Genomic DNA, 26,881 nt, shown 5'->3' on the forward strand with positions numbered 1-26,881 from the left:
AACAATGTCATGGTAAATTATAACTGACTGTTGTTGCTTTGTATATTATATATTGCATGTGCAAAATGCTCACTGCAACTAGGAAAAATTATATTTCCTTTAGAGGAACCCACAATGATTAGGAACTATTCACTGTTTGAAAAATCTAGCCGTATGTACAGTGAGCCAGTCATTTATCACAAGTTGAAATTAATATTGCTGAGTTACTGTTGAACATGCTTGAAATTGTGACTTGGCTGACAATTGGTCAGCCAAATGTGATATTTTTAACCAGATTCGTTCACCCAGCGATCAACCGTTGATAACAGTGCTGCTTGAAAGTTTGTGGATTTCTGCATAAATGTGATAATATGATCAGATCTTCATTTAAGTCATGACAGTAGATAAAGAGTACCCAATAAAACAAGCCTTTTATACATTTATTGAACACAGTGATCAAACATTAAATGTCTGTCTTTGGCAAAAGGATGTGAACTTCTAGAATTATCAGTTTGGTATATGTGATAATAAGGCCAGGAGGTTCAATCAGTTAGATATCAATAAGGTGTGAGTGTGGCTGACCCTGCCCTATTTGAACAAACATCTTCACTATCAAAGTCTGGTCTTTACTGCATATGTTTGTTAGTACATGCCATGTCTCTTTTTGATTTCTGGGAATAACAGAAAATTATTTGCCAATAATCATTAGGCTAGAAGAGGTCCCCAAACTATTTCTCATGGGTTTGGACTTCACCGGTCCACTATCAGGCAGACAGTTTACAAATAGAGAAAATTCACCACCATTGTTACCCTTTCCTGGAGTGGTCATCCAACAGAAATGGCTCCAAAACTAAGGCATAGCATATTCTGGTAGATCACAAAGAACCTCAGTGTAACAACTAAGGATTTGCAGGCCTCTCTTACACTGGCTAATGCCAATCTGGCAGACACTGAATAAGAATAGTATGTATGGAGTTATAGCATGGAGAAAACCACTTCCCTCCAGGAAAAACATTGCTGCCTGTGTAGAATTTCCTAAAGACCACCTGGAAGAGCCAGAAGACACAAGACTACTGAAATAATGGTATGTTGGTAAGGCAAAAATGGAGCTTAATGGCTTAAACGGGAGATGTTATGTTTAGCAAAGCTGAACACTGCATTCCAGCACAAGAACCTTTTTTTGAAACACGGTGGTGGCAGTATAATGGTTTGGGGCTGTTATGCTGCCACTGGAGCAGAATAGCTTTCTGTGATTTGATGGAGCTATGAATTCTGGATTGTATCAAGAATACAATGCAGGAGAATGTTAGGGCATCTATCCATGAACTGCTGAACCCCAACAGAAGGTGGGTTCTACAGAAAGATAATGTCCTTAAAATCACCATTTGGTTTACAAAGAAAGGTTAAAGCAGAAGAATTGTTTTGAAATGACTTAATTAAAGTCCAGACCTTAATCCTCTAGAAATATTAAGGACAGAACCTAAAGTGTGGCATTCATGCAAGAAAGTCCTCCAACGTGACAGAGTTGAAGCAGTTCTGTAAAGAGGGAATGAGCTGGGATTCCTTTAAGTCCATGTACAGGGCTGATATACTTTTGCTGACGAAGATCTTTAATGTTAGATTACTTAGTTCAATAAATGAATGAAAAATATTTATTTTTTGTGCTATTAGTTTAATTTGGGTTATCTTTATCTATTGGTATGAGTTAAATGAAGATCTGATCGTAAATTAGTTTACATTTATGTAGAAATTCACAAAATAATGAAAAGGTCACAAACTTTCAAGCAGCACTGTATCAAGTTAGTATTGTTATCTGTGTGCCTGTTTTATTGGTGATGACAGCACTGACAGTTGATACAGATACCAAATAACTGTAGCTAATATCACCTAATCGCTGCTGTCAGAACAAACTTGTATCTCCATTTTTGTCATTTTCCAGTTTTTGGCATCATTTAAAAATGCCTGTTGCTCTTTACAATGTATGTAAATTTCGTGACGAAGGGACCAAAAGAAATGACCCAAAATACATTAAAAATAAAGTTGTTATTTCCTTCTCCTGTGAGGTTATTGTTTTGGAGATACGAAGTTTTGTTCTGACAGCATGTAATGTTAGCCGTTAGATTTTAGAAGAGCAAGTCTTGTAGCTTTGCAGCTGATATTTTGCAATACATATTCCAAAACAGGAACCTCACATCAACTCTGTGTTTTTCAGTCCTTTTCTTGTATTTGGGATCTCTTCTCCATTCTTCATCCAGAAGCTTTCCTGGTGGGTATTATGAGAGTTGGTGAGGTTACACTGTAGGGTGATGGGAGGGTTGTCTTCCTGTGGCTTTTTAGGTGGTAAAATCTCCTGATCAGAGGCATTGATCTTTGGCTCTGAAACAAAATCAAATCCATGGGCAGTTAAAAAAGCTAAGTAATAAGCTTCATTGACATTCAAACTCTCCTTTCTAGTAGGTGGTTGTGGCTTTTGTGGGAGGCAGGAATGGATACAGAGAAAAATGGGCCTACACAACACAGCCACAGATAAATGACAAATATATGTCTGCACATAACTGTAATAAACGATCGGTTTGAATGAAACACTGTCCCATTTGTCAATACTGCATCCAGTGTTTTAAAACGGAATTCATTCCATAAATTTGAGGAAAGTTTGTTTCATGGGTTCGAAATGAGTGACTGGTTTAAGCCTAGCCAGATGACTTGTTTTGCAAAATTAGAAAGTATATTTCTTGTAGAGTTACAGATTTAAAGTTTGATAGATTTTTTTTGTTTACATAACACAAATTTAGACTAATTCATATCTACTTACAGATTCATCTCCATGAGGATTCTGTAATAGAACTTTTTGACTTCACTGATGCTATTCCAGAGCCTATGTCTCCACCCTGTTGCCTCTCTCTCATTATTGTTGTCACCTGTATCTTGTTTATTCTTGATTCTCCACCTTCAAGAAGTCTTGCATGTGTAACTACAGTGATAGCCAAAGGATGGGCCAGTTCCTAAAAACTGTAATTTCATAGCCTCCTTGTATGCATAGTGTCTTTCTTCCTCACGTTGTATAGTTGTTTCCTAGGCCTCCTGCTTGTCTGTTTTTTCTGGTGTTGAATTAGATTGGCCTGCTGTCTGCTTGAGATCTGACCCCTGCTACGCCTTATGACTATGATGAGTGAATTGGCCTTAATAAACATGACTAGCGCGTACATCCGTCTGCCTCAGGCTCCCATATGTTACACTTACTATGTCATTATCCATGCCCATACTTACAAGCATTACCTTACTTACCTTTCCTTACTTACAAGCATAACATATCTTTACTGGAGGAAGAGAAGAATTAGCATGCAAGAAGTACCTATAAACAAATATTCCGCTGAGCACTCCGCAGGGATAATGCATGTTAACTGTCAGCTTAATAGTATTTTTCTTTCCTTCCTAAATTTTTTTCATACTGTCTTTAAATAGAGATCGCATTTGAATATGCTGACACCAGCATTCTTGTCGATGTCTTGGGTACTGGAGCTAAACAGTACATCACTGGTTGAGCTCCTCCCTCGCTGCATCAGGGCAGGCCTTCCATGGCAACCGGAATACTCAGTTGGAAAGAAGGGTTGTGGGGGGGGGCATAATCTTGCTACTGGCTTGTACAGTAAACCCCTCGATCATTGCTGCTCAGGAGGAAGAGGGAGGGGGGCTATGAGTGACTCCAATTAGCATTCCTAGCACCTTCTCCTGCAGTTTGGTATGTCCAATAGCCAGGGGGGTTTCTCTCTGTCTATCTCTCTTTCTCTCTATCTCTTTTTCTCAGTCTCTCTTTCTCTTGTTCTCCTTCTCTTCCTCCTGGCCAGCAACAAAACACGCTCTGTCACCTCTGTCTTAGACTGAGCAAAAGTCATTCAGCCTACACAAAAACAAAAAAACAGGCACATTACTTCATTTGATAGTTTGACAGCTATAGTAAAAGGCACTCAGGGTCATGTGATCCGGCAGTCTCTTTGGAAGGTCATTTATAGGACACCTGCTCAGTGGAAGAGGCGCTGGTAAATCAATGAATTTGATCTTATTACTCCTGCTGTCCACTGTGGAAATGATGTGGTTTTCTTCCAGGGATCACTGTGAAGATCAATAGAACTTTAACTCAAAGCATTTATTAAACCATAACCTCAGTGAGATGGAAATTATTTTTTGCATTGAAATGGCCAGTGAGGGATTAGGGGTTAAAAACTGACCTGGCCAAGCCCCACCCACAAATGCTTTCTTTCGTAGGCACAGCTGAAAGGACAAGCTTTACAAAAATCCCATTCTACCTAATGAAATTTGGTTGGAGTTTAGACTGACTACATTGAGTTTCCAGTTTGAAATTCTATGGTACTGTATTGTAGGTTGAAACAATAATTTTGCCACCATGCTAACATTAGCTTGAATACATGACAAAAAATAGCTTTCACACAAATAAATGAACTAAAAAAGTATCATTTAAAATTAAATTTTCATATTTTGACAAAAAAACTGAGCTGCATATTACAATTTCTCAATAGGATGAATGGGATTTTTGCCAACATTCTGTAAAGCTTATCTCTAAAGCTATGACAGAACGTATTTGCAAGTGGGGCCTGAATGGGTTAATTGAGAGTTTAAACTGGGAATATAACTGCAAGGTCTCAACTAGACTATACTCACTACACTCTACAACAGATTGTAGACACAAGCACAGATCTACACACTGAAACTAAAGCCAAGACAAGACCACCATGTATTTTGGACGCAGTCCTGTCAACAAACTATACATTCTTTTCCCCGTGAAGTCAGCATGTATAGCCTGTTATATACATGTGATAGTGCACATTACATGTATATAATATGAAAAACACTGACTCTCAGTAATGACAGAATATATATCACGCTTAAGGGGCTTCGTCTTTGAATTTTCTGTTTTAGTTGCCCCACTTTTTTCGTATCAGATACTCCATCAAGGCAAAACATCCTGAGGGTCCACAAGTGAATATGCCGTGCAAAGAAAACATTAGCTATTATAGGACACTGGAAGTGGACAGTCCTTGTGTGCGTAGAGCGAGCGGTGTGACTTGTGTGCTGCTCAAACCGCATTGTTAAAGAATGTCTCTCAAGAATTCACTGTTCTAGCTGTCATGAGAGATGAGGAGGGAAGAAGGAAGAATCCTAATTTTGTAAGCCCCTGAAAGCGCAGTGCAGGGAAGCTGCACTTGACCGGCATTCCACATTTACCATTGCTTCAGTGGTCAGTTTGTTGAGCCATACACAAATTAATCACGCCCATTGTGTTTGAAAATTGGTACGCACACAGCAGAGTAGTATAGGATATAATGTCATTACTGATTTGTGGGTAAACACATACTGTAAAGAAGGCACAAGGTCATAACAGCTTTAAAATCATTCATGGAAAAGAGAAAATACTGCCTTTAAGGCCATTTCGTTATTATAATTAGTTGCTCTGCTAAAACAAGATGATGGTTGTTGCATATTGTTTCTTTAGAAGGCAACAAAACATGGTATGCTTCAAGAAGCAATCGTTTATAGCTACTGCCTCTCCTTGTGTCTTCTTATACTGTCCAACCTTTCCTCCTGGCAAAATGCACAAAGAAACACGCTATGACTTCAAAGCGCCAGAAGGCCTACATGTTACAGACAGTGCACATAATGTCAGGCTTTGAAGGAAATAAAACAACCCACGCAACGCAGAAAGTAAACAAAACATAAGGAAAAAACATCCTGGCAGTAAGATCCATATGAAATAAGAACTAAGCCGATTGTTTAGGTAACAAAGTAACAAAACAAGGATGTTCAAAGACACAAGACAGGAAGCAACACGGGAACAGCCAGGATGGACTGCATGTGAGGTGAGGGAGGGTGGTGTAGGGGAGGGAGAGAAAGGCAGACAGAGACTAGGGGATTTGTCTGGGTTTGTGGTCATCCACAACAAGAGGCTCAAGGGGTTCAGGAGAGGCAGGGGGTGAATGTCTATTGAATTAAGTGAATCCTCAAATTCTGCTTAAGGAGAAGGGAAGACGAACATTTGAATAGACCAAGGGCACCTTAAACTTCAATCAGAAAAGCATTACCTACGTTAGGAATTTGATAAAATATGTATATGCATGTATATAATATATATTTCTTTAATTAGAAAATAAACAAAAGCTCTTGAAATAATACAGATAACAAGTGTTTCCTTTACGAAGCTAGGTGGTGGGATAAGGGGGAGACTGTTAGTTGTTTCACCATCTATTTACTACAGTACATATAGACCACTCACTCTGCAACACGGAAATGGTGGCCTGAGCTCGGATCCAGGTGAGGGCGGGGTTTTGACGCAGGTCGTTGCGGCGCGGGTCGTTACTGGCCCGGCACTCGTAGGTCCCGGAATCCTCCAGCGTGAGGCGAGTGATGCCCAGCACACTGACGCCATTGTTGCCGTACGCCGTGTTGATTGACACCCGTCGTTTGCGGGCACCGTCCCACAGCTGCTTGAAGGAGTCGGCCCGGTTAACCTCAGCGTACCACCACTGGATCTCCGGTGTGGGGTTACCGACCACATCGCAGTACAGCTCAAAGGTGTCTCCCGTGAGCTTTGTCTCAGACATAGGCGACTTCACAAACCCAGCTGGAGAGGAAGAGGGTTTCAGAGTGATGGGGGGAATGGGAAGGAGGATGAGCAAAGTAGGGAAGGGGGGAGAGAGGAAGAAGATGGGGAGGGGGGAGGAAATGGGAAAATAAAAATGGATAAGTTGAAAAAATGAAAGTAGAATGATCAAAAGCAAATCAAGAAGCAGCAAGCCACAAATTAGAAATGGGTGGGAAAAAAACAGTTTTGAATATAGTAAAAGACAGGATAAAAGAGCAAGAGGGTGAATGTATTAGTGAGAAACAGGTTAATGGACCCTTGAAATCTCTCATAATTTGTCTTTTTACTTGCGAAAAAAGCCTTCAACTGAGGTCAGTGTTCCTTCGTAAGCATCCCCAGCATCAGTAGAAAATCAAACAGAAAGACCCAGTTATGTAAATACATTAACAACAGTATCTACTGTTCAATTAACAACACCTTCCAATTCTCGAAATAAAATAAAACAACTCAAAAAAGGCAATCAGATCAAGATGGCATGACATCCCGTAAAGTGCCAGGGAATAAATACAGTTTATAAAGTGAAGCATTGATAATGGGTTAAGAGTTAAATACCCACCCTTCAGTCATTTATTCCCCCCGTTTATAAGTACTACTAAACTAGAAGAATAAATGAACGGATAGCAACATAGATAGCTGGATAGATAGACTGATGGATAGTAAGAGTGTAACGATTTCAGTACTGCATGGAAAAATTTAAACTATGAACATTTTAAACAGTATATTGAAATGTACACCCTGTTCTGCGGGGGGTCTCTCATTTGCCGTCTTTTGGGAAATCCACAAAATGTGCAAAACATGTACTTAGTTGTAGTTTAGGCTTAGTGTGAGGCCCAGAGTAGATTTTGTGCAGAATTGAATTTTATGCCATGTTGATATTTTCATTTTGGAGACCCAGGAATAGAAACTTCCTATATAAGGTTTTAAGGTTTCGGTTTTATGAAGCAGTTCAGTTTTCTCCCTCATTTAGTCATGGCAGATTCCCACTGTTAGCAAGGTCTCCACCTATCACACTGTATTACCAAGATAAGAGGGTGAAGGCAAGCACGTGTTTCTTCCAAGATGTATGAAGCGCCACCACATTCTTTCGCCACACACATTACTGGACAGCTCAACACGCTTAGAGAACACTGACAATTCTGTTACATCAGCTAACAGACACCCACGTTGGTTAGCATGATACTGAGTAATGTGGAAAGAAAGAGAGAGAGTGGGGACAGTTATGCTGTCTTGAACTCCCAGCCATGGATGGCTGTGGCATCACAAAGGATCAAACTGGCAATCTCCTGATGAAAGGGTCAATTCAAGCTCAGGATTGAAATCGTTTCAAACCAGAAAATGTGTATCGTTACACTATGAATAGATAGAGAGACAGGCAGACAGATAGTGAGGTCAACCATGATTGAACTCAAACAGTGACGAGAGGGAAAGAACTAGCTCAGTAGATAAGGAGAGGAGATGCGTGTTGTTTTGGATTTAACGCAAGTTTGGATAGTTTCAGAATTTGTAGTAAGTTGTTGCTTTAGAATCAGTTTTTCTTGTTTTTCTTGTCATCATTGACAATAGATACATGTGAGTACAGCTAGAACTGGATTAATGCATACAGTAGAACAAAAGAAGTGCAGCTGCTGCGTTGTTGTAATCAATAGTCTGGTTATTCAGTGAAACCAGATTCCCTAACTTTTGAGATCTCTCTCTTTCTCCCTCTGTCTCTCTCTCACACTCACACACACACACACAAACACACACACCTCTCTCTCACACATACACACACACACACACACCTCTCTCCCTCTCTCTCACGTTCTCACACACACACGTTGTGATTTTCACCAGTCATGTTACAATATGGCAGAATCATGAAATTAAAATTAGAAAACATCTCTGAACTTATGTACAGTATATACTCTATTAGGAATTCTACATAAAATCATGAATACATGCTAATATACATTCTGATATTAGCATATTAAGGTTGAGCATGAAACTGTGGAAAACAGTTCTCTGATCAGGCCATGATATGTGTATAGGAAATTTGTCAGTTGCCTTCTTGCAGTGTTGAAACAATCCTGCATTTGTGAAAGAAAATTTAAATAAATAAAAATACAATTTAAACTTTGGGGGGAGATTAAAGTCCTTGCTATACATGAATATTCCAGCTATTCAGTTAGTTTTTCACATTCTTGGCAACAACAGGTGAAAACTTGTACAAATACCCAAGCTTCCTGTAGCTGTATCAGCTTTACATGGGGCTAATTATCCTAAACACATGGTGCGGTAAACAGTTGTAATTTTGAAATTCTGCTCAGACTTGAGTCATAAGAGCCATAAGAACTACACAGCTATACTGAAGATGCTTCTCTTGATTTCAATGATGGATAAGCATTAACTGTTTTGAAAACGAGGTCAGTTTTTCCTTCCAACAGAATTGCCTGCAAAAAAGGTCACTGTATCATCTCTAAGTAGTCCCTCCTCAGTATGATGCGCCTCATTGCCTGAATCACATTTGGCATCAGATCAGTGGGTGGAACGTGATTGAAAACCCAATATGGTCTCCTTTTTCAGTGGCAGCAGATAACAGAAAAATCTGTTGTCAATGTCAGTGGTAAAAGGAGCTGGAGACAGTTTTCCTGGCATTATTTTTATGTTTGCCCAGGCAAAGCACATTTGGGACTGAATGTAACCAATTCGAGAGTGAAGAAGCTGTGTCTACAGTACCTGGCCCAAAAAAGCTAATAATCACTGTGTGCCACACTTCTGGATTCCTCTTGCCCTGGCTATTCTACGAATGCACAATCAAAAGAATGAACAGAGTGTCTTATGAGGCAATTCTTGCAATTAAACACCTTTTATTCAGAGTTTCAGTGAGATTAGCTAAACAATGGCATTTTTCCAAATGAATTTAGCTCGGAAAAGATCATGCTATTTAATTTCTCTCAGAAGCAGGAAAATTGGATGGTTAAGCTTATCACTTTGTGCTCTAGCCGAGTATAATGTTTACATTTGAAACATAATTAGGCTGTAGGCGTTTGTGTCACAACAGTAACATGAATTTATAATAAGCGTTATGCATTATGACTTGGACGGTCTACAGTAAACACTTCCAAGTATCTCAAAGCTTAACCACTTTAGTAGGAATAGGAGCTATAATAGCATCCAATACTGTGCAAGAGTCAAAACCACCTTTTCAGTTGTTTAATTTCCAGTCAAAACAGCCAATAAGTACAAGTTGTTCATGTTTCAGGAGATAATTTAGAGGGAGATTATATATAATTCACAAGGAAGGGGAAAGTCAAAGGAATATAATTGTAACAACTACAGTTAAAAAATGATGAAAATATCTAGAGAAAATGGTAGACCACCAAAACCCCCCATCAAATAAACAGTACTTAACGCACTCATCTTTGAGAGGGTAATCAAGCTCCACTTTTGCTTCAGATCTAAAAATATCTACATGTGTTTCTGTCTATCCTTCTACTGTGAGAAGACAACTCTGCGCTATGGGTCTGAAAGGATGTGTAGCTGTAAGAAGCCCTCACTGAGAAAAGAAAATAGACAAAAACATTGCAAAACAAAGAACTAGCTGGTGTTCTTAGAACAGTGGACTGACCACCCCAGAGTCCAGACCTCAACATCATTGGATGTGTTTGGGATTACTTGGATCATAAGAAACATAGAATCCAACAAACTTCTAAGACAGAACTTTGAAGGTGTGGAAAAAAAAAGTCCAGCGCATTTCTTTGAAAACAGAAAGCAAATCTGAAATCTGAAAACCGTGATAAAGGCAAAGTATGGACACACTAAATGCTGAAAAAAATATATATTTAGTTGTATTTAGCTGTGTAATCTTCTGTTGAGTATAAGTTTTCTGGGTCTTTATTTCCTGACCCTGGAAGACAAAGAAGTTTGTACTTAATTTTGACTGGAAATTGAATAAATGATGGATAGGTCTCGTGCACTGTATCGCATTTAAACCTTGAAATTGCCAAGAATTAAAATGAATACAGTAATAACGTAGAGCTAAAACTAAAATGCTTCTGAAATAAAGAATTTGAATCAGAGCTGAACAGTTCTCAGTTCCGTTCTCAAGAATATTGCAAGAATGATTACTCAGGACTCAATGTGGTGTTAGTCACTCATTTCAGTGCAGTGAGACTCGTCATTGTTGGATTGTTGGACTGTGTTAATCTTAATTAAATAAAACACATTAAAGAACATTATGTACTGTTTGTAAATTTTTAGTACGTTTTTCGGTTACCATCAGCATATTGCTTTTAGAAGCCATTTTGGAATATAATTTGCTTTGTAAATTCATTATAATAGGCTGTAACATCCAATCTCAGCCTTTTTCAGTTTATTTCAGATTCATTTTGGAAATGGGGAACTGCTACACTGCCTGCTAATTGCACCTCTGCCAGCTACTATTGGAATAGAACAGCATGAGACATTGAATGCATTTCTTGTATTGTGACAACATCTAAAAATAACGATACAGTGTCAGCCATTCCTGTGATTATGATTTTGAGGAATTCAGAACATGATAGAGTGAAACATAATTCAGCATAATTCAAAGTTAAACTGTCATTTTGCAAAACATAATATGTGTGAGTACTAGACATGTCAGTATTCAATTATAAGACATATAGCGATATTATTGTCATGGACATTATGAAAGTCCATTACTGCATTTCTGTCAAATACGCTCTGGTTTCACAAGCTCACACTACGCTGTCACACTGTAATGCTGTTCATACAGGATTTTTTATGTGTTTTTACTCTGAGCACCTTCACAGCTCACGATAAAGGTTGTAGTGCTACAGTCCCGTGTAAAAGTTTGAACGCACCTGGTCAGATTACTTGTTTTGTGGATTTTCTAAGTGAAAATAAGTTAACACATCCTCTATAGAGAACACACTTTTTTCACAATTTACAGTTTTATTGCAAATTTTAGTGCACAATTTCTATTCATTTGCTGAGTTTAACATACTGAAAAAAATAAAACATTAAATAATATGTGGAACAACTTTTTTACATGCCATATTTTATTTTGGTTATTTTTCCAATGTTAAATTTAGAAAATGAACAATAATTGCACATTAAAATGTGAAGAGGTGTGTTCTCTGTAGAGGATATGTTGAATTATTCATACTCTATGTGCAAGCTAGAGTATCAAGGTTCTTCCAACTGGCACAAAAATCACTGGCACATTAGAACAGTCACAATGCTGTGGCATTATACATAAAGCCATCATGGAAGTTGGATTAATATATATATATATATATATATATATATATATATATATATATATATATATATATATATGTGTGTGTGTGTGTGTGTGTGCGTGTGTATGTGTGCGCCGATATCAAAATTTAACATCACTATAACACTAATCTTTTATAATGGTTCATGATATAATTGATATAATCACAATACTGTACTAAGAAAAAAACACCCCATGTATGTCATGACTGTCATAATAAAACAGCTGGCACTTTCAAATAATGTCCAAAAAAAAGGAAAACAAAAATGAAAGTTTTGTTATGACAGCAATAACATACATGTACATGTAGTCTTCAGATTTTTGTTTATTGCAATAATATGTTGGTGTTTAAACATTTTGAGGATTTCTATTTAAAAAAAAAGACATTCAGGACACTGCATGTACATCTTATACATTCAGGATTTTTTTTCTTAACCCCTAAAACGGCCAGGGTCCATCAGCAGTCCCAAAATTTTATTACACACCTCTATAACATGAGAATAGCTCGGCCAGTTTGCACTGAAGTCCCTGTAGTTACTAAATGATGATAATCCATAGTTTGTAATAAGCCTGGTATTTAAAGGGGTTAATACAATATGGTGATAATATGGCAGTGGTATAGGTTTCATTTCAACTTGGGGTTGATAAGTGTTTTATACTGATTATTAGTGTTATGGAGGTGTTATATTAGAAGTTTGCTGTAACACTTTCAAAATGCAAAACATTCTTACCATGAACACTTCAAATTACTATAAATTGAAACAAACATGCTGAACTATCAGTCAATCAATATAATGCAGCGTCATAACATTGTTGTAACTGGATTCTTTATTCACTTCATTAACATTAGTTCTTATTAAAAAAACAAAACAATAGAAAGTGTATTTATTAAAATCTATAGTTCTAACCAACAAGCTTTTTCCCCTTATTGGAGTTAATGGTCAAAAGAGAGACTCAAGTGTCAGGAAGGAAATGATAATCTAGAACCTGTATATGAGAGACAGTCGAAACACATAATATACAGCATTACCTACTGTATTAGATTGATTTTCAAGTCTATTAAGAGGCTGAGTTGGTTACTTAAGAACAGTGAATTATCTGATTTTCCTTATGTTGAAACATCTTCATACACTCACACTTCCAACAATGTTGTAATATGAGGTGTAATTTTTTTCTAACATGACTTCCTTTTCCTCATTTATCATTTACAGATACAGATCTCTGATCTCTCTGACACAGATCAGTGTAGCTGTTAGACAGAGGGCTTCGAGAGAACTAGAATGACACTTTATCCGCTTCAACAAATCGAATGCATTCCCAACCGGAAGTCAGAGCACAACACTGGACTCTCCGGTCCAAAACTGGACACCTGGCAACCCTAGTTAAACATACATAGTACACCTTTAGAAGTAGAAGCTAACAAAGTAAATAATTCAGTTATGCCCATTAAACTAGCTAGCTAGCTATCAAGAGGAGAGCTGCAGCCTGCGGTAGATAACAAGGCAGTGTCTTGACAGTCTTGACATTGAAGCTGCTTCAGTCTGCTACAGTAAAAGAACATTGAAGATGCTACCTGTATACGGACTGCATTTCCCATGAGTCTGTGTGCAGGGATATAAAAACGTGATGGAAATAAAGGATTAAACAAAAGATCCTCGCCGTTTTAGCTATAGTAGTTTGAAAACCATATGATTTGAAAGTATATATTTGGTCAACTTTAATAATCAAAAGCGATCACAGCATGCTGTTAAAGGAAATGCCTGCTTAAATCTACACCTATATAATATTGTGAACCTTGATAAAAGATTGTGATTTTTATGTGATATTCATTTTGTTATATCAGCACATGCTTTGTGAATACTCAGCAAAAGTTGATGTTCTGTGAAAATCTTCAGAAATATCACATATCAAATATCAAATATAACACTAGCTATGCACAACATGACACTATTGCTATATCAGCGATTTCTACAGTTAATATTTTGGTGAATTTAGAATATTAAGAGCGCAGTATAATTACACATGATTCAAAGTTAAAAGAAAACTGTTATTCTGCAAAACACTGTGACCACTTTGGCGAACCAAGAGTTTAGTAGCTAGCATTTCATGACTACGTCACAAACACTGTCTGTATTTCACCTCCATCTTATAGTTAGAACTTATTCTTTTCTCAATTATAAGCATTTGTTTGTCCAATATCCAGTTGGCTTTGGAAATTTTATAGAGAGGTCAAGGATGTCATGACATGGAATGTTTTCACTGAACTGAGCTCTATAATGCAGACCGCATGTATCATTTTCTTCGCCCTTCGCATATCGAATACGTGACCATTGCTCTTTGTGCACTATTTCTGAAACTGAGCTCTAAACAAAAGCAGCATCTCAATCTGTGTGGACAGCTGTAAGACTAGATTTTCACTTAGCTGAATTCCCTGCCTGAAGCTTATTAATATGAACCATAATTATATTCTTCCACTATGGAGACATCTGTGTGTGGAGCTGCACTCAGCCTGCTGAACAGACCAAACCCATCACACCATTTCCTCTGAACAGAAAATCCTCCAGAAGGATCCACTGAGACAGAAAAGAAGTGGATCAGGCTTAGAATTTTTGGTACAGTGATGGGTTAAGGGAAAAAATAGTGAAGGGAATAACCTTGCCATGTTGTCAGCGAAAGCAGCGGTTAAGCTCCGGGCGAGGTAACCTCAAACGGTATTACACACTGAGGACGCAACATTCAGTCACGCTTCACTTTCAGCAGTGATATATAGCCACCTACTAAGAAAGCATAATATCAGGATTCTTCGAGAGATGGATGTTCTGTTGTTGCCAAAAAAGAGCCTGCATTCAACGCTGATTAAGGTTCTTGATGAATCAGTAGTGATTATTTGGCAAACATACTGCATACATAAAACATACTGTCAGTGTCATTTTAAAAGCTTAACTTATTGTTTGGTGGTTCATTTTTTTATTTTATTTTATTTTTTGCACTTGCATCTGAAAATTCCAGAGGCTCTCTCCATTGTGTAAATATTTTATGATGAATAGACCAATAGAGATGCGCAAAATTACTTGAAATAAAATTGTTTATGCATTAACCCCTTATATGGCCAAAGTTTTATTATACACTTCTACAACCTAAGAATAGCTCTACCAGTTTGCATTTAAACCCTGCAGTTAATAAATAATAAGCCTTAGTATGTAATAAGCCTGAGATTTTAACATGTATAATATGTATATCGCTGTTGTCGGAACAAAACCTCATATCTCGGTTTTTCGTCGTTTTTTCAGTTTTTGACATAATTTGAAAATGCCTGCTGTCCTTTACATTGTATATAAATTTCATGATGAATGGACCAAAAGAAATGGCTCAACTACTTGGAAAAAAGTCTGGTTCCATTGACTTACATTAAAAGTAAAGTATGTTTTTTCCTTCTCCTGTAAAGTCATCATTTTGGAGAGACAAGGTTTTGTTCCAAAAGCAGCTATATTAAAAAAGGGAGATTGATGAACATGCCTACATTTTTGCGTTTTGTGTTTTTATTTATTTTTCCTTTAAACATGGACATATACAATAGAAAGTTTTGGAATTATGAAAACTTTAGAACCAAGAAAAGTTAAAAGACTAGTGAAAAAAAACTTAAGGTTATGCACTGTTCATTGGTCACTATTTATATATATACATATACGGCATTTAGCAGACGCTCTTATCCGGAGCGACTTACAATTTGATCATTTTACACAGGTAGGTGAAGGTAGTGTTAGGAGTCTTGCCCAAGGACTCTTATTGGTATAGTGTGGGGTGCTTACCCAGGTGGGGATTGGACCCCAGTCCACAGCGTAGAGGGCAGAGGTGTTACCCACTACATTACACCAACCATATTCAAATTTAAGCAAATTTTTGACATGAGACCTTTTAAGGGCTTTATACAAAAAGGTCAGATCTTTTTTTTTCTATTATTTTCTTTCCATTGAATCTCATGTTCTGATATCTCTCAGTTGGATTTGACCTACTCAGCAGAGGCTTTTGCACAAACTGGAGTGCACAAGGGGGGCATACCAAGTACTGGCAAATGCTAAGAAATTCTGAAATTCATGTAAATACATGTAAAGGATTCTACTTTTCACTGAAATATCAGTATAACTGAAATTGATATACTGATAATATAATTTGTAATGTAAAAAGTGGTCTCAAACTTTTGGTCCCCACTGTTTTGGACCCTATTACACACCAACTTTATAAATTTTCTTTTCTTTTTTTATGATATACATTGTTGGGAGTGGGCTTTACACATGAAATATCAATGCTATATTATGAATAATACCCTCTTTTAGGGAAAAATATTTTAGAAAAATGTTCTCCATTATAAATCAGCTGTTATTCTTTTCGAACCTTTTTATATCCAAAGTTTTTACAAAAGCATATACAGCATTTCGGAATGAATCTCTTCATATATTTTATACAGATTTTGGAATCTTTGAAAGGCTGTCTGTATTTTTTGTTCAGTGGTTCATTTTACGTAGGTAATAAGAACTATAATATGTAGTAACAATAGGTACTAATGTGTTCACTAAAGACAGCCCTAGTGATCACACAAGACAGGTCATGACCTTGCACAGTGCTTTAGATCAGTTGTATAAATGGATACAGATATCCAGTAAAAGAAAGCTCCCATGATATCTGGTTGTTCATGTATGTTTTGAGTACTGCACAGGCCTTCGAATCAGGACGGAGACTCCATGAGCACCACTTACGTGTCTCCATTCCCAGGTGGGAAAAGAAGCCCTCCTGAGGGTAGCAGATTGCTGCAGAGGTCCTTGTGCTGCCTGCCTGGCACTGAGAAAGATTACTGGGACCAGAAATCCTGTCCTACAATGCAGGAAGCAACTCGACCTGTCCCACTGGGCTCCTCATTTTGCGAATGCAGTTAAGTTGGCAGATAAGAATAGGTTTGTTTGTGCTTTTTCCGTCTATAGGGAATAGGGTTGCATGTCTGATTTCAGTCTCATGGGTCACTATTTGTAGAAAAAAATAATTCTTCAGTACAGATAACACAAGCTTTTATCGACTACATATTGACTACCTATGCATCCCTTTAGAATATTATATCAGTCCACTGTCATTATTTCAATACAGTATTGATTTCTTTTATAAAAATAAGTGTTCAAAACATTGTACAGTTAAATTAAAATGTAAAACTGTACATCCCTTGGTCTCGTCTGAGGGTCTCTTATTAACTGGTATTAACTGATAACAATGTAATTTATCAGAACATCCCAAAATCCCAATGCATCCTATCAGAGTATAGGGGGTGGGGAGCAGGTGTGGCTAATGCTGTGCACTTGCCCATGCTCAAACGCTGAACTTTTGATCTGAAGGCCCTTGTAACTTGTTGCGTTTGCATTTTAAGGGGCTAATTTTGTTAGAGGAAAGCTCAGCAGGCGTTGATAAAGTTCTGTTTGAGAAAAGGAACCAAACCAGTCTGTGTAGTACATAATTCAGTGGTGTCCAGTCTTATCTGCCAAGGGCCAGTGTGGCTGCAGGTTTTCAATTCAACAAAGCAGGAATACACATAATCAGGTGTTCGTAGACGGAGACTAACTGATTGAACAAGTGAAAACATTGTTTGGAATGAAAAGCTGCAGCAGTATCAGCCCTTTGTAAATAAGATTAGACACCACTGACATTAGAGCTCTGCATAGTCAAGACATTTTAATGCATACAATTTCAAAAATCAGATTGAGTTTGACCTTAGAATCAATAATTGAACCTGAAAATATGTGTATCGTTACACCCCTACAGCCCACACATGGAAGTGTGTGTTCTACATTTGACCTATATCACCATTAAAGTGTCTGAAGACTGCTTATTAATAGACACCCATATTAAGTAGAAAGAGGTAGTGGTTTATCTTAGTAGTCTGCTGCATATTTTATAGCAGTGGTCATGAGTCAGATCTGACCTGGAGCCAAATTCTCACAGAGCAGACACCTATAGGACCAGGCTCCCAACACACCCGCCAACCAACGTCAGTCTTGGCCAAATGATATACTGAAGCTAAATGAAACTAAAACTACATCATACACAGTGAAGACGTTATTTGAATGTCTCCTACAGACTTCAGATATCTCTGTCTGTTCACCACAGTTAGCTAACATAACATTGCAAACCCCGTAAAGGTACTAGCAGAACGTAATATTATCTGCATTTTATTGCAATGCAACTCATCATTAAACTCATCATCAGAATCATTATTACTTTATTATGCTATTGTTCTGATTTGCTTAGCCAATCTATTTAATCTGCAGTTAAACAGTGTCTATTATGAAAGAACACAGTAATGTAGCACGGTTCATCTAGCCTCTTTTACGCTCTGTGTGCTTATACATGTAATGTTAATAGTGTTGGTGTTAGAACAGTGTTCAAGGCTTTAACCTTTATGTGTATAGTTTTAATAGAACAGGCCACTATTTGCTAAGCCTGGTTGAACAGGCTACAGCACAAGTTGCAAGGTGCTGCTCATGGTGTAAAACTATTGTCTTTGAATTGGTTTGAATGGTTCATCATTGTTCTGTCCCAAACAATGGCCCCTCTATTTCTCTCACTCCTCTGTGCTTAATCTCGACCTGTTCTGAAGGATGAATTGGAACAAGGAATTTGACAAGCGGATTTACATCGGTCGTGATGCATGGCAGCAGTGTAATGAGATTCAGATCTAGATGACCTCTTCAGTAGTCAGTATGCTCTAATCCTTTGTTAAACATAAACACTCATTTCATTAAAGCCTTTCACTAAGATGTCGACAATAAGCAGCAACCTGCAGTTCTTGCCACAAGACAAAATCTATCAACATAAATTCTATTAAAATTATATAATTTAGTCTTTAGGTTCCTGTGGCATCGTTGTAATGCATTACTATTGATCTTTGACAGAATCAATTATACCAAAGATCACTAATGGCACCCTCCAACTGTTAGTGGTTCCAGTGCATCACAAGGGATTTCCCCATAAAGAGAAATCCACTTGTTTCAATGGGTGGTTGCTTTAGATTTTACCAGAAGCACTGTGTGCTAGTTTTACTTGTGGGATGTTATGACAAAGAACATGTCATGTAGGGGGAAGCTTTTTGCTTTGGAGATTATTATTATTATTATTATTATTATTATTATTGTTGTTGTTGTTGTTGTTGTTTATTATTATTATTATTATTATTATTACATTTGTTGCCTGAAATGCATGATATAAAGAGTCAGTTTTGAGAGGCATCATCATGCAGTGGAGAATAAGAATTTGTGGCCAGAATAAAAGACACCTTTATGGTATATGCATTTGATTTACAAATAACAAGCAAGGAATAAGAAATATTTACTAAAATCTTTACTTTAAAAAAGAGGATTGCCTTTATGATGACCATGGTGGTCCTCCCTGCCGAGCTGGTCCATTCAGATGTCATCCAGTCTAGGTTATGTCATTAGCAACTGTTAAGCTACTGTAGTGATTAACCTCTCAGTGTAACGCCATCATATTTTACACCTTATTTTATTTTTATGTAAGACCTTTAACTAATACAACCACATTTGCGATGCCAGGTGGACCAGCTCAGCAGGGGAGACCACCACGGTCATCACCACCTTGTTGGCTATCACTGCGATTACAGTTAATGATTTGCAAGAAAATCTTATTTGTCCAAATTTGGTCAAACAGGTTTGTTAAAATGGAACGACAATGCCAAAAAAATCTCCACAGCAAGTGGCCACACGCATGCATTTTTAGTGGCCAGAATGTTGTGATCAGAGGCACTGGACAACAGGCAATGTCTACCCCTGTGTAATGAATCAGCTACAGAAACTGATCCCCTTAGAAATACTATGGAATGAGCCCCTGAAAAGAAAAGGCCATTATTAATGAAAAAGTCTCAATCAAAAATCAAAGCTGTAAAAGTTAGCCAGCCTTTGTAATGTGTGCATTTGGAAAAAATGAAAAAATAGGTAATTTATAATCCAGATTACACATGTTCTGAGGCAAAGCTAAGCATCCTGAGCTCTGGGAATATCCTCCATTCCCCCACACTGTTGGATCTTCATCTTTCCGAGCTTAAATTGTTCATTGAAATCCACGGTCACAGAGAAAGGCAGCAACTGCCATGCAACCCCATCCATTAAGAGTTAATGGATTCACTTTCACAAAAGAATGTTAAAGCCACAGTTCTGTGCTCCATGTCTCCGTTCTAAGAATAGAAACATGCGGCAAAATGGACCAAAGCTATTTACAGTCCTGCAGATATCTGTTGCTGAATCTGGCCCTCAGAGGACCATCCATCCACACCGCGTTTAATGGCTTTTGCTTGACCTCCTCCGTACATGCTAATTGAATTTTGTTTTGTAAAGCCAGCTGAATTCTTCACCAAAGCTGTCACATTAATAGGAACTTCAGATGATATCATTCGTGTGGGATTGAGACAACCGACGCTGCATCTGCCACAAACGTGCGGCAGTTTGATTGTTTGAGACGCGTGCAGAGATTAAAACTGTACGTCATGTGCGATTCACAGGTATGAGTAATAAGACAGTGCATCACATCACTGTGCTAAATCGGTCTACCAGATACAGTGCTGTGCATGTAAAGCTCCATTCTTATAAACCAGACAAGGCCCGGGTTATCGCCACAAAACCACAAACGTCAAGTGGCAGTTTCTGATATAATGGAGTAAAAAAGGGTTTGGAATTTCAATACGGGGGCGGTGAAAGTAGCCTGTACTGTTCATGAAGCCCACAGCATGGTCTGGTATGTGTACAGATGGGCTTGGCCAGACAATAGTTGGCCAAAGCCAATGGCTTTTTGTTGGGGTTATCAAAACATGCCTTCACACGTACTTTCTTTCCCTCTCTGTGCAACACGATAATAGACATGATTCATGTATGGGCTTAACATATTTTTTCTGCTAGGCTCATTTAGTTCTTTCATCAAATTCAGTATGGCTAATACCCTACCAGTTATTGTTTAACCATGAGAAACTAGACAGCAATTAAAAAGCAACTGAGAATTACTTTTTTATGATTGGGTTCAATTAAAAGAAATTCCTTGCTCATTCTAATTCTATGCACCTTCTGGGTCATAGTTTTGGTCATCCCACAAAGAAAGTCAGCACAGATCATTTAAAGATAGTATACATGATAATATTGTTGCTGTCATAACAAAACCTCGTATTTCGGAAATGATAACTGTAAAGGAGAAGGAAAAAAATACTTAACTTCAATAAAATTAAATTTTACTCCACACTTTTGGGCCATTTCTTTTGGCTCATTCTTCATGAAATGTTCATGCAATATAAAGGAACGTTGGTGTTCTCAGATAAAAACACTGGAGAAAAAAGTTATGAGGTTTTGATATGACAGTGTCAATATGTTTCATAAGCATTTCAAACCAATGTCTTAAAAAGACACAACTTGTAGTCAAATAAAGGTGAAATTCCTCAGATTTTTCAACATTTCTGGATCATTAAAATGTAAACAAAGTCATTCAGAATGGTCTTACATGAAATGATCCATTCATGAGAAACGTACCAACTCTAAATTGTTCAAAGTGGTGGTGATAGGAACCAGACGTCCATGTTTAATGGCTCTAAAGGCTGTCTCACAGAAAGTCATTGCATGGAATAGTTACAAATACACTGTCTGATACCCAATACGTTGTTTTATGCCAGTTTAAAAATAGCATTTTGGCATAAAACAAATTTTTTAACACATACTTTTATTTATGGCGGAGAGGCACATACAGGGTGTTGTAAGACAAAATAGTCCCCAAAGAAAACTCATATTTCAGATTTACCACTATTTTACCATGATCGGCATTACGCATATATGTGTGGGTTCGCTGGCGGTTCTTTCACTGTATTTACATGGTCAGCGTTACATATCAAACTCAGACCTTCACTTGTATCTTTGGATGATAAATAAAATGGCTATAATTCTGTTCATAACAGCTGGTTCCTGTCACCACCGCTGTAAAGAAATCAGAGTTTCTCTAAAATGCCACATTTCACAGATGACTTTGTTTACATCTGAGCTACTAAATTATACAGACATTTTGGTGGAAGTCCCTTTAAGCTCATCCAGTGCTGGAGCTTGCATGTGAAAGTGGTGTTTTTTTTATTTCCCACCTATATTCCCACAAGCCCCACCTCTTGCTCTGGGATTGGCTAGTAGTTCATACTTAGACAATATAGTTTATATTAGTAGTTCCTGATACTAGCTCACACTAGCCGGACTGCTTGTGAGTGCGAACTACCAGCCAATCCTATCGCAGGGGGACGGGGCTTGCCGGAATACAGGTGGGAAAAATAATAATAAATAACGCTTCTCTGTCTCTATTTGGAAAAGCCTCCCCCCACCCCCCACCCCCCCCCCGCCCCAAATACACACTGAATCTAATCAGCAACTAACAAAACACACTGTGTGAAAGCAGCAGAGAGCTTCTAGATCTATCCAGATTGATTCTGTCCAGCCTGCTGACACGTACAGTCCTTATGATTGTAATGAATACAATAATAATAGTAATAATAAATACAATTTAAACAGTACAACAGCAGTGATAATTAAGAAAGAAAGCAATAGCCTGAGTCCCATGAGCTGAAACGGGAATCCTCTCTGGCTGACATAATAAGGACGTGCACTAATTCCCAGTTAAGTCCACTCTTAGCATCTTAACACCTTAATGTGGAGAACCTACACGCTGCTAACCGCAACAGCAGCGATAATAACGACAGCAATAGAAGAACCGCTGGCAGCCCAACCGAGAAGGATGGAGATACAGTGTGGATATTATGGAGGCTAGGCAGATTACACAGGCAGGCAGAGTGGACGGAGTGGAGCTGTGCTCTCGCGACAGCAGCGCTGATCCTTACCGTTCTGAGAGGAGACATACTGCAGCATGACATTTCCGAGAACGACGACGGCCAGCATCTTTGCACAGGAACGCATGGCTGTTGGGGTTTATAGTGGAAGGAGCAAGAAAAGGAGGTGGAGAGGGGGTGGGGGGGGCAGTCCTGAGCTACACACACTCTCACACACACACACACACACACGCGCCCGCGCGCACACACACACCAGCAGCAGCAGCAGCAGGGGAGCGGGACGGGACGGAGCTCCTGAAGATGGAGGGATGCGCAGATCAGATGGGAGGAAAAATAAAAAATAAATAAAATAAAAAAGTAAAAAATCCTGGCTGGACGTGGAGAAACCAAGCGAGGCGATGGAGCAGCGACGGCTGCAGACAGCCCGGCAGCTCAGGGGAGCGCGCACAGGGCCATTTGGGGGGCAGAGTCCGTCATCGCGCTGGCAGAGGAGAAAAAAAAACCCTGGTGTGTGTGCGTGCGTGCGTGCATGCAAGTGTGTGTGTGTGTATGTGTGTGTATGTGTGTGCGCCCCCCATCGAGTGATTAAAGCAGTTCAGTGCTGCTCCACGGCTGCGCAGACGCGCTGGCAGTGGAGCTGAGTTCATCACGCAGGTCAACGAAACGAAACTTGGAAAGCAAAATATGAATTTATTACTCTACAGTTTTCAGAAATATCCATCTGTGCATTATCCATTGATGTCCCACGTGGCTGCTTTAAGCCTGTTAATGTCCATATCTCCCATATGAAAGAACAATATATGTACATATATTTGCTCATATTAAAATATATATATATATATATATATATATATATATATATATATATATAACCAACAAAACTAATGATTTCAGAAAACTGGAATCAGATTCCTTGTGTGTCAACATACTTGGCCAATAAATCTGATTATGATTATGATTTTGGTCTGTATGTTGTCAAATCGATCAGATAAATCTAGTCTTAAATCTCATCTTTTGGTCCTACAGGACAACTAATTTCAAAACATTAGACAATATAAATGTGATTGTTAACAAAAATATAAAACTTACATTAAAAAATAAAATGATAATAAATCAAATAGGTGCTATTAGATGGTCAGACAAGATGTAGATATACATACAGACCAAACATTTTTTTTTCTATGTTTCATTACGTTGTTGGTCATGTATAGGTTCAAATATTGAATTTTCTTTTTAAATCAATGTTAAATTCACTTTGGTCCATATACTTGTCAACACAATCAAACCGTATGGCTTAAACATGATTTTTTTTGTCATGATGTTACTGATTTTTAACAGAACAAAAATAAACCTAATTTGATTGTGAAGTAAAATATAAAAATGGCGTGTAATCAAAAACAATAAAAACTCCATTGGGAACTGATAGATGTTAGACGTTCATCTGAGGTATAACTATAAATAATCAGATCTAGTTCTTTGGCATTTGACTTTTTTTGATACTACATTTAGTTATTGAACATGAATGGGTTAAATTTTTGAGTTGATTGAATCTTAAGTAGTATGTCAACAGACCAATTATCACCGTGCTATATTCTGTTATTATTTAAAGTTCAGTAAAATTTACATTTTTAAAATTTAGATTCATATCATGGAAAACCCGTAGTTGTAAACATTGTTAAAGGTCCATACAGTCCATGTATGGAAACTAAACTGCAAAGACAGCACGTTTTGAATTTAGTGTTTTTGTGATGTCATAAAAAAGTAATACATTCATATACATCCACTTTTTCATCATACAGCAGTTTAGCTCTGCCCAATCACGTCAAAGTCAAATGAGTGTTTCAGTCTGAGGTGCAAAACAGCACAGTCAATCATATCAGAGGCCATTTACATATCAGTCTTGAAGGTACAGTAACAGCCTATTTCTTTTTAAGGGAAAAAGAGAGGCTGGAAATGGTCTTGAAAAATGAATAGTGGTTGTTTTTGGTACATATTAGTTCACAAATGTTGTAAGTGCACCTCAGGGAACAAATAAAAGTACAAGGAACATGTTGGGTGTGGGCCCTTTAAGGCAGCCAGGTCTTACATCCTTAAACTAACACACAGTCATTTTTTTCTAGTGTAAAAATGATGAAAGAGGGAAAGAAATAAGTGCAACAGTTTGGTGCAATATGAGCATGATTTGTTCTGTTGGGAAAACACTGCTTTAGATTCCTGAATATATCTGAATATGCATTGTATTCATACAAAAGATGTTCACAGATATCCATTAACGCCCATTCTGACCCGTCCAAACAATGTAATGAAAAAGACCTTGTAGCACTGTACACACAGAGATCAGGCTGGTCTGGAAAGATAGTTTTAAAAAACTGTCAAAAATAAAAGACAACATTAAGGTAGAAGTTCAAGAAATTTAGATTTTTTCGTGAAGAGCCTCTTGTCTTGGTTCTGGAACAGTCTTTCGTAGATTTCCTCTTCGTGTTCTTGTAAGCCTCTCCTCTCCGTTTTTCTTTTCATGCACCACCAGTTCAAACTGGATCATACTATGTAATACTGTGTGGGTGGGTAACAAAAGGTCGCACAAGGTTTTATTCTGGGATTTTCTTTTCCACTTAGATGGCAGCTTCGCCAGAGAAAAGGTTAATAGAACAGAATTATACAAAATATTTCTAAAATGAGAAAACTGTACTTAATAGAAATCAATCACTTTTGTGTCCAGCATAGCTGAATTAACAAAGAGCAGGTACAAGCCTCTAAACCCTAGACTCACTGCTTTAGATTAGTGCTTCCTAATCCTGCTCCTGTAGTTCATCTGCACCTCAGTGTTTAGTGTTTCTCTTGTTCCAACACTTCCATTTAAAGCTCATGGTGCTGATGAGTTGTGTCACAACACGTTCGAGCAGGAAACACTACATAGTGTAGTGCAGAGGAGGCAGGCCTGAGAAAAACTGCCCTATTGTGCCTTCATTTCCAATCAGCGTTTGTTTTAGACATGTAATGATACACATAGTCTAAGGTTTATGTAGTTTGTGATTCTGGGGTCAAAAATTTGTGAAACTTAATGAGAAAATGTCTTGATTCTACAATAAAAATATGGTTCTTCAAGGGCTCCGTAGTAAAGAAAATAGTTCTATATAGAACCATGAACGCTCAAAGAACACTTTGCATGATTAAGGGGTTCCTTGCATCATGAAAAGGCTTATCGGATTGATGGAGAATGTGCTGTAAATGGTTCTATATAGAGCCCTTTTGAAAATTGTTCTATATAGCACCAAAACCGGTTCTGCTGGTGTTTCGATGTCACGCTTGTAGCAATAGAAGAGCCCTTTTTGGTGTTACATAGAACCCTTTTCAAAAAGATTTTATATAGAACCATCTACAGCACATTCTCCATCAATCTGAAGAACACTTTTACTACGCAAAGAACTGTTTAATCATGCAAAGGGTTTTTTGAGTGTTCAATGTTCCATATAGAACCATTTTCTTTACTAAAGAACCCTTGAAAGCCAATTGCAATTGCAAAGTACCCTATCAGAAAAAAAGTACTAAACTGTGATGGGGGTGGTACCCTCCAGGGAACGTCTGCAGCGCATTTATTTAGGGAACATAGTTATATCATAATCAATTGTATTTACATTTTTTAAGTTGTATTGACTCCACACAGCCCGTCTCGCCTCCAGGCGTTTTATTTTATTGTTCTGTTTTAAGACAAATAGATACAAATGCGTACCTCTCCACTAGGAAAAACATATTGAAGGTACACAGTTGGACCATTGCTGTACTTTTATAAGTACACTCTTCTTGAAAATGGTTCTATATAGCACTAAAAAGGGTCCTGCTATTGTTACAATGTCAAGCTTGTAGCAATAGAAGAGCCTTTTTTGGTGCTATATAGAACCATTTTCAAAAAGGTTCTGTATAGAACCATATACAATATATTCTCCGTCAATCTGAAGGACGATTTCACCATGCAAAGACCGATTTAAGCATATAACTGGTTCTCTGAGTATTCGTGGTTCTATATAGAACCATAGAGTTTATTAAATAACCCTTAAAGAACCATATTTTTTAAGAGTAATTTAGACTGTTTGTACCTTGTTGAACTGAAAATGTACTTGCACAGTACTTTTTTCTA

General features: G+C 37.8%; 1 protein-coding gene across 4 annotated transcripts in view; it reads right to left on the minus strand.

Annotated features, from left to right (window-relative positions):
* Positions 1–23,210, minus strand: part of nptnb (neuroplastin b) — a 39,108-nt gene extending 15,898 nt beyond the window's left edge. For 2 of the 4 annotated variants that reach the window (XM_036585225.1, XM_036585223.1), the window contains exons 1-3: positions 22,798–23,210; positions 6,266–6,613; positions 2,172–2,355 (exon numbers count right to left, since the gene is read on the minus strand). In XM_036585225.1, the coding sequence (XP_036441118.1) occupies positions 2,172–2,355; positions 6,266–6,613; positions 22,798–22,873 (608 nt within the window). In that variant the 5' untranslated portion in view covers positions 22,874–23,210. The remainder of the gene's footprint in view (positions 1–2,171; positions 2,356–6,265; positions 6,614–22,797) is intronic. The other 2 variants (XM_036585224.1, XM_036585226.1) reach the window with 2 other exon arrangements.
* Between the last annotated feature and the right edge of the window lie 3,671 nt (positions 23,211–26,881).

This window comes from Colossoma macropomum, unplaced genomic scaffold (genome assembly GCF_904425465.1).
Source record: "Colossoma macropomum unplaced genomic scaffold, Colossoma_macropomum, whole genome shotgun sequence".
In the NCBI taxonomy this organism is placed as follows: domain Eukaryota; kingdom Metazoa; phylum Chordata; class Actinopteri; order Characiformes; family Serrasalmidae; genus Colossoma; species Colossoma macropomum.